This window comes from Halichoeres trimaculatus, unplaced genomic scaffold (genome assembly GCF_033239565.1).
Source record: "Halichoeres trimaculatus isolate MK-OKI-2021-1 unplaced genomic scaffold, fHalTri1.1 fHalTri1_scaffold_19, whole genome shotgun sequence".
NCBI lineage: Eukaryota > Metazoa > Chordata > Actinopteri > Labriformes > Labridae > Halichoeres > Halichoeres trimaculatus.
The window spans coordinates 136731-145622 of NW_027437197.1; the positions used below are offsets into that span (position 1 = coordinate 136731).

The 8892-nt window shown below is 53.4% G+C and overlaps 1 protein-coding gene across 1 annotated transcript; it reads right to left on the bottom strand.

Annotated features, from left to right (window-relative positions):
- Nucleotides 1-51: 51 nt before the first annotated feature.
- LOC141808284 (SLAIN motif-containing protein 1-like) lies at nt 52-8815 on the bottom strand. The gene is made up of 9 exons (XM_074694805.1): nt 8189-8815; nt 6370-6506; nt 4518-4631; nt 3926-4036; nt 2929-3078; nt 2284-2610; nt 1600-1788; nt 419-746; nt 52-208 (listed from the first exon to the last, which is right to left on the bottom strand). The coding sequence occupies exons 1-9, from the start codon at nt 8641-8643 to the stop codon at nt 133-135; spliced, it is 1887 nt and encodes a 628-aa protein (XP_074550906.1). The 5' UTR covers nt 8644-8815; the 3' UTR covers nt 52-132.
- Between the last annotated feature and the right edge of the window lie 77 nt (nt 8816-8892).

Below are 8892 nucleotides of genomic sequence, written 5' to 3' on the forward strand. Positions count from 1 at the left end.
GAGCGTCACCCTGTCCTCCTCCTCCTGGAGCGTCACCCTGTCCTCCTCCTCCTCCTCCTGGAGCGTCACCCTGTCCTCCTCCTCCTCCCCGGAGCGTCACCCTGTCCTCCTCCTCCTGGAGCTGGTCTGGGGTCAGTAGCAGCCGTCTCTCCAGCTGCCGTCCCTCAGGGCGCTCAGAGCGGCCAGGCTCTTTGGAGGAGTCAGCAAACTGCAGGAGGACACAGAGGAGAGGGTTCAGGCCCTGGGGGGTTAGAGGTCCCACAGGGGGACCGACCTGAGCTGAGGAGGAGGTGGTCTCCTCCTCTTCCTCCTCCAACCTGCAGCCTGTGGGGCGATCGTTCCTGTCGTGTCTCAGAAACACAGAGTGACAGAGTGAACAGGTGTTCCTGAAGCACACAGCAGGTGTTGCAGCTCTTACCTGCGCGTCGGTTGGCCGATCTTACTCGGACGTGGAACGCCGCTTGTGCCCACGAAGGAGGCGGGGCGGGGGAGCGAGCTGCGGGGACCGGCCGGCGGGTTGGCGCTGGCTTTGAGGGGCTGAGGTACCAGACTGCTGCTGGGTTTGAGGGGCTGAGGCAGAGTGGCGCCGCTGGGGATGGACTGGAGACTGACGGAGGAGGACAGGGAGGTGGGGCCCTGCTGCACCGTGGGGCTGACGTAGGCCGTGGCCTTCCCAGGCGCCCGGGACGAGGTGGGGAAGTTCCCCACACTCTGCACCCTCTGACCCAGCAGACCCGGGGCGGGAACTGAAACACAGACATCAAGGTGATGAAGCTGGGACTGGACTGGACTAACTGCATCCAGAGAAACTTCCAGAAAACAGAGCTCCACATTCACAAGGATATGAGACAGAGATCAGGGCTGCAAGCAGAGCTTAGAGCAGAGTTTAGAGCTTAGAGCAGAGCTTAGAGTTTAAAGCAGAGTTTAGAGCAGAGCTTAGAGCAGAGTTTAGAGCTTAGAGCAGAGTTTAGAGCTTAGAGCAGAGTTTAGAGCAGAGCTTAGAGCAGAGTTTAGAGCTTAGAGCAGAGTTTAGAGCTTAGAGCAGAGTTTAGAGCTTAGAGCAGAGTTTAGAGCTTAGAGCAGAGTTTAGAGCAGAGCTTAGAGCAGAGTTTAGAGCTTAGAGCAGAGTTTAGAGCTTAGAGCAGAGTTTAGAGCTTAGAGCAGAGCTTAGAGCAGAGTTTAGAGCAGAGTTTAGAGCTTAGAGCAGAGCTTAGAGCAGAGTTTAGAGCAGAGTTTAGAGCTTAGAGCAGAGCTTAGAGCAGAGTTTAGAGCAGAGTTTAGAGCTTAGAGCAGAGCTTAGAGCAGAGTTTAGAGCAGAGTTTAGAGCAGAGTTTAGAGCAGAGTTTAGAGCAGAGTTTAGAGCAGAGTTTAGAGCTTAGAGCAGAGTTTAGAGCAGAGTTTAGAGCAGAGTTTAGAGCAGAGTTTAGAGCAGAGTTTAGAGCTTAGAGCAGAGTTTAGAGCTTAGAGCAGAGCTTAGAGCAGAGCTTAGAGCAGAGTTTAGAGCAGAGTTTAGAGCTTAGAGCAGAGCTTAGAGCAGAGCTTAGAGCAGAGCTTGGTGAAGGATGACGCAGGTTTTCTCAGAGACACTCTGAGTCTTACTGGAGGACTGGAGTCGTGCGAGCCCGTTGGAGGAGTCGAAGCTGTGGCTGCTCCTCAGGGAGGGGATGGTTGGTAAGGAGGACGGGCTGTGTGAGGACGGGGTGACCGGGGAAGCCAGACATGGAATACTGGGAACACTGGGCATGCTGGGGGCTCGGATCAGGTTGGGCATGCTCCTGCGTAGCTTGTCTGTGCGACCAAACAAACCAGATTAATGTCCACGTGGTTTTTACATTTAAAGATCAGTTTGAGATTTCTGAGACCTGATAACGGGTCACATTCAGAGCCGACTTTGAGAAAACAGGGTTAAGCTCAGCTTCATGCTCATATCCAGACCATGTATACCTTTCTATGTCATAGCTTCATGCTAAGCTAAGTGGCTACAGGCTGAGCCTTCACATTCACTGAGCAGAGGAAGCTGCTCCTCCAGCTCGTTGTAAGACACCTCCTGAGCCTCTCAGAGTTTAGAGTCTTCATCATCCAAAGGTGGAGTCAGACTCTGGCAGAGAGGAGAGTTCACTGACGCTCCTCTAAACCCAGAGACCAGCAGCCCCCTCCCCAAACAGAGACTATCAGCTCAGAAACCTGGGGACACGCTGAGGATCTCTGTCACTGCGCTCTCAGCCTCTTTACCCTGACTGACCCTGGGCCTGGTTTTAACAGGACAGGAGCTGGAGGCCTCACCTGTTGGGTTCCTGTACGCTGTGTGTGGATCTGTGCTCAGGCCAGAGGGTCCGGAGTACTGAGAGAGTCCGCTGAGGGAGCACTGAGGGCCGGAGCTGCGTCTGCAGTCCCTGATGCTGGAGAAGGTGTGTGAGTGGGGCAGGCCGCCCCGCTGCATAGAGCCCGTCCGGAAGAGCCGAGGCTGAGGAGGAGGCAGCTGGTCGTACGCCTCGTCCTCCTCGTCCTCCTCCTCCAGGTCCATCTCGCTGCGCCTGAGGGAGTGTAAGGAGAAGCTGGAGCTGCGGCGGCTGGCCGTGGCTGAGGTAGAGGCGTAGTCCTGACGGAGACCTGCAGGGGGCGGAGTGATGCGAGAATCAGTGAGAAACATGAACCTGAGCCTCAAACCAACGGTCGATGACCTTCTGCAGAAACAACGCATCAATAATTCAGTGAATCTGTAGCTCGCTCTGAGACACCACCCAGTGCTTCCTGAATCTGCTGCGTCACTATTCTGATCACAAGGAATCAAACCTTCAACCCCGAGGATGACCACAGAAAGCCCTCATATCCAAACCAGACCCCGAAGGGGAACAAACCACGTCCTGTGTCTGAGTGTGAAAGTCATCCATGAGTTCAGACGCGCTCAGAGAAGCTTCTGGTACTCACTCTCCTCCTGAAGTCGAGCCATGACCTCCACGTCCGTCATGTCCTGCAGTTTGTAGCTCATCGAGATGGAGTCGTCCTCCAGCTCTGACACACCCACCTCACTGTCCAGGGAAGACTGCGGGCTGATCGCTGCACGCTGACGGCCAACGTCTGAAAAACCACAGACAAAAACCTTTTGACCTTTGAAATCAGGAACTCTGACCCTGTGTACCCGGACTCTGTGATCTCTAACCCCGAGATATCCGACCCTTTCAACTCTGACCATAAGAACTGTGACCCTTTAGTTCCTGATCCTAAGAACGGTTATATTTAAATTTTGACCCTTTGAACTCTGCCCATTTGAACTTTGACTCTGAACTCTGACCATTATAACTTTGACCCTTTAAACTCCAATCCTATAACCTTTGACCCTTTGATCTCTGACCTGTCCAACTTTGATCCTTAGATCTCTGAACATTTGAACTTTGACCCATTGAACTCTGACTATTTGAACTTTGACCCTTTTGAACTTTGATGCTTTGATTTCTGACTAATTGAACTCTGACCCTGTAACCCTTGACCCTTTGAACGCTGACTATTTGAACTTTGACCCTTTGAACTCTGACCCTGTGAACTCTGACCATCCGAACTTTGACCCTGTGAACTCTGACTATTCAAACTTTGACCCATCTGAACTTTGACCCTGTGAACTCTGACTATTTGAACTTTGACCCATCCGAACTTTGACCCTGTGAACTCTGACTATTCGAACTTTGACCCTGTGAACTCTGACTATTCGAACTTTGACCCATCTGAACTCTGACCCTGTGAACTCTGACTATTCGAACTTTGACTCATCTGAACTTTGACCCTGTGAACTCTGACCATTCAAACTTTGACCCTGTGAACTCTGACTATTCGAACTTTTACCCATTTGAACTTTGACCCTGTGAACTCTGACCATTGGACTCAGAGAGGTGGATTCTGAGAGGAGGAGACAGACTGTAGGAGGCCTTACTGTGGACGGCGGCGTTGGACAGGAAGGTCGGCGCTCTGTCTCCCAGGCTGCAGCTGGTCCTGAGCGGGACAGAGGGCTGGATGAAGGACGGGCTGGAGGACAGCAGGAAGGCTTCAGAGGAAGAGGAGAGGAGACTCAGACCAGGATGATGACTCAGAAAGCATCCTCCAATGAGAGGTCAGCTATCAGTCATTGATATCATAGTTAATAAACATGGAGGAGCACGCTGAAGGTGTCCACTCAGTCTGAGCGGCTCTGTCCATCTGTCCCAGGCTCAGGGCTCATAATCTCTCCTTAAGACTCTGTAATCTGAGCGTAAACTCACAGGAACAGATGCTTTTGGCTCCGTGTTTTATTGCTCTGGGAGAAAGTGGAGCAGTGACTGTGAGGTTAGAGGAGAGCAGCTCCTGAACTGATCAGACTAACTTTGGCTCCGGCTGCTCTAAATGTTGGTCACACGGCGCCTGAGAAACCAGCCTCAGGCGCCGTGAGGAGAGGAAGACCCCGACCCTGACCCCGACCCTGACCCTGACCCTGACCCGGACCCACTGATGGGGACAGACTGTGTGGTGTCAGGAGCAGCTGGTGTTACCTGGGGACTCTGTTAGTGCAGGTTTAGAGTAAGGCAGGACGGGACAGCTGAGGGAGGAGAGGCCCTCGATGCAGCTGTACGGACGGACGGAGGACACACCTCGCCTACGCCTCGCTGCACACAGGACAGAGGGAAGGAGACGTTAGTGGGACAGGTTCGTTAGACAGACACACACACACACACACACACACACACACTGACACACACTCAGAGTCATGTCTGGTAACGCTCTGATGCTGATCTCTTTTTTCAGGTCTGTTTGGAGGTTTCTGGCTCCGTCAGCAGAGGATGATACTGTGAGAGGAGGTTCAGCTTACACGGCGGCTTATTGAGCTTAACCACTGAATTTATTTGGGAGAGTATCAGGATGAGCAGGGATTGAACATGTAGGCTTCATCCTATTCCCTAAATCAGAGTTTGATCTACTTCAGTCCTCTTCAGGGTGTGGAGGCTTCATGCACAGAGACGGATGCTGGGTCCACCAGCTCCAAGGCTGGACCCGCAGAGGGGTCAACTTATCCAAGATTTGACTGGTTCCTTAAAAACCTCAAACTGATCACTCTGATCACACTGATCACTCTGATCACTCTGATCACATTGATCACTCTGATCACACTGATCACTCTGATCACATTGATCACACTGATCACTCTGATCACTCTGATCACTCTGATCACACTGATCACTCTGATCACTCTGATCACTCTGATCAATCTGATCACACTGATCACATTGATCACTGTGATCACACTGATCACTGTGATCACTCTGATCACACTGATCACTCTGATCACTCTGATCACTCTGATCACTCTGATCTCTCTGATCTCTCTGATCACAGACTACATGTGAAGCAGTCCGTGGTCTGGGAGCTGTCGCTGAGAGCAGCTTTCATTGGATGTGATAATGTTTGGTTTGTAAACAGGAAGTCCATCCCTCTTATTGACAGTCAGGGAGGCACAAACCTGAGTCCGACCCAGAGGAGCTGGACTGCTTCAGGATAAAACCAGCTTTCACTGCAAGTCACACATACAAGGGCCACAGAGACCCCGAGACAAGGAGGTATTCATGACCAGGAGGAGCAGAGCCAAGGCCGGCTGAATACAGCTTCAGAGCAAGAAAAGAGCAGCAACCGTACACACACACACACACACACACACACACACACACACACACACACACACACACACACACACACACACACAGATAAACAGTGTGTTTTCTACAGGATGAGGATCTTGGATCTGTTGGGCAGCGAGCGTCACTCAAACCGCCAACCTCGTCCTCAGGGGGGGAGGAGCCTGAAGAGCAGGGACGCTGACGCTGGCTCTGAGCCTCATGTGGACTCTTCTACAGCTGGTTTTGGAGGAGTCCAGGTTCACTCTGTGTCCTGGTGCAGAAACACTCAGAGCTAAAGACAGATTCCTGTTTATTCTCCTGCAGACACCGTGTGGAGCCTCCACCAGCTCCAGCTCCTCCACCAGCTCCAGCTCCTCCACCAGCTCCAGCTCCTCCACCAGCTCCAGCTCCTCCAGAGGGACTGGTGGTTTAATGTGAGCAGAACCAGGACAGTGGACCGGTCCTCTGTGCTCTCTGGGGGCGTGCTCGGCCCCCACAGACTCTGGCTGGCTCTGTGGGAGCTTCCTGAGCTGCTCACCAACCCACAGACGAAGAGAGAGAGAGTCAGACGCTGGGTGTTGGTGCAGGCGGAGCCGGAGCAGAGAAACCTCCCTGGACTGACGGAGCGCCTGATAAATCCTGCAGCTGCTGGTTGGTGTGTCACAGCTTATGGTCACACACACACACACACTCACACACACTCACACACATTGATCTGACAGCAGCTCCGTACCTTGGTCCAGTCTGTGACAGAGGGTCATCTTGGCCAGCTCCACCTCGGGCCCAGGGTGGTCCAGGACCTGCCTGCACCACTGGAGAGGGCTCAGGACCCCGACCCCCTGCGGCCTGGCTCTGGGGCTCACATACAACCTGGAGCACAGAAAAACCCCTGGTTTAGTCCTGACCCCATGACCCCGCTCCACATGGAGCCATCCTCCCCTGGCATTCACACACACACACACACACACACACACACACACACACACACACACACACACACACACACACACACACACACACACACACATACACACCCTTCAGAGAGTGTGTGTGGACACACTGAGACCAGTGATGTATGACGGTTTGTATTTGTGATTCTGAGGAACATGAAGAGTTCAGGGTCAGTTTGAGATCTGCTCAGAGGACGGAGAAACCGTCTGACACTGTGGAGATCATCCAATCAGAGGACAGGAAGTTTAACACTGGAACGGATAAACACAGCTCACATAAACCACGGTAACCACGGTAACCATGGTAACCTGGTAAAGACGCTGGTTAACGTCTGAGAGGAGTCAGCAGAGAGGCTTCCTGTACTCTGTGTCCATATTAACCCTGATCCTGCATCAGTGGGTCACCCTGAGACTGACTCTGGGTCACTCTCAGACTGACTCTGGGTCACTCTGAGACTGACTCTGGGTCACCCTGAGACTGACTCTGGGTCACTCTGAGACTGACTCTGGGTCTCTCTCAGACTGACTCTGGGTCACTCTGAGACTGACTCTGGGTCACTCTCAGACTGACTCTGGGTCACTCTGAGACTGACTCTGGGTCACTCTGAGACTGACTCTGGGTCACTCTGAGACTGACTCTGGGTCACTCTGAGACTGACTCTGGGTCACTCTGAGACTGACTCTGGGTCACTCTGAGACTGACTCTGGGTCACTCTCAGACTGACTCTGGGTCAGTCAGCACAGTCACACACTCAGACCAGACTGATGCTGCGCTCAGCTCCGTGCTACATCTTCTGCTTCACCAGCTCAGATACATGAAGCTGGAGACGCTTCAGTGGTCAGCATGTCACAGAGTCCTCTTTCAGTCAGATACAGTCAGATATCAGGTCAGATATCAGGTCAGATACAGTCAGATATGTGGTCAGATATAAGCTAAGATACAGTCAGATATCAGGTCAGATACAGTCAGATATACAGTCAGATACAGTCAGATATCAGGTCAGATATATGGTCAGATACAGTTGTATTCTCATCCTGAGCCTAACTCTGCTCTGCCTCTGGCTGTATGATCCAGGCTGGAGGATCTTTGTTTCATCTCTCTGCCTTCTTTCTCTGCCTCCTCTGGATGAACAGAGGGGCTGCATGCAGTGCATTGTGGGAAGTTTAGAGCTCAGGTCAGATCTGTTTTTGTCCCTCTCCATCCTGGAAAGGATCCCTGTCTGCAGGTCTCTGCAGGTCTCTGCAGGTCTCTGCAGGTCTCTGCAGGTCTCTGCAGGTCTCTACCAGGAGAGGATCAAAATGAAATCAATGGAGTGAAACATGTCAGGTTCGGATGGGACAGGCTGTCTCAGGTTCGGATGGGACAGGCTGTCTCAGGTTCGGATGGGACAGGCTGTCTCGGGTTCGGATGGGACATGCTGTCTGTCTCAGGTTCAGATGGGACAGGCTGTCTCGGGTTCGGATGGGACATGCTGTCTGTCTCAGGTTCGGATGGGACAGGCTGTCTCGGGTTCGGATGGGACAGGCTGTCTCTGCTGAGACCGTGTGCATGGACACAATGAGGAGGCATAAAAACGAGCTCAGCTCAAACAGAGTAGTTACCAGCTCTCGGGATCTCCCACGGGCAGCACCACGTCCAGGTCCAAAACGTCCACCTCATCCAGAACCGAGCTCTCCCCCTCGGCGCCGCTGTCCTCTGCAGCCGCGTCAGGAGGCGCGGAGCTGGGCTGGAAATACGCGAAGGGCTCCTCCGGTGATCCCCGGGACCCAGCAGGGACACACGGAGGAGCCCGGACCGGACTGTGAGTCTCGTGTTTCGGGCAGAACCGGTCCCTCTCGCACGCCGAGCCGCCGTGCAGACACGGAGCCGAGCCGTGGGGGTGAGGGCCGGACGAGCAGTTGTTTACAGCGTTAGCTCTGCTCCGCAATTGTTCGTTCTGCTTCTCCAATTTTCGGACCAGCTCCTGGAGCTTCAGCACCTCCAGCTCCGCGTCGCTGATTTTATTGTTGCCGTTGACGTCCGCCATCATCCGGGGGCTCAACACCTCTGCGTCCATCTGCCGAAACCAACATCGAGAGGGAGGGAGAGCGGCTCGGCCTGCTGCCTGCTCAGGGTCCTCTTCAATCCAGAGAGGGAGTCCAGATCCCCGTGTAAAGCTCCTACACACACACTCACACACTCACACACACACACTCACACTCACGCAGACACACGCTGATGCTGCTGCTGGGATGATGGCAGAGCTGCTCTCTGATTGGTCCTCAGCCTGGAGTCTAACTCCCATCACTCAGAGGAAGTGTTGTTA

Excerpts from the sequence above, each read along its gene's own strand:
- LOC141808284 (XM_074694805.1), bottom strand. The coding sequence starts at position 8,643 with ATGGACGCAGAGGTGTTGAGCCCCCGGATGATGGCGGACGTCAACGGC. Across the intron at positions 4,037-4,517 it reads TGCACTAACAGAGTCCCCAG|CCTTCCTGCTGTCCTCCAGC; the intron begins GTAACACCAGCT and ends CTTCCTCTGAAG. Across the intron at positions 747-1,599 it reads CGCACGACTCCAGTCCTCCA|TTCCCGCCCCGGGTCTGCTG; the intron begins GTAAGACTCAGA and ends TCTGTGTTTCAG.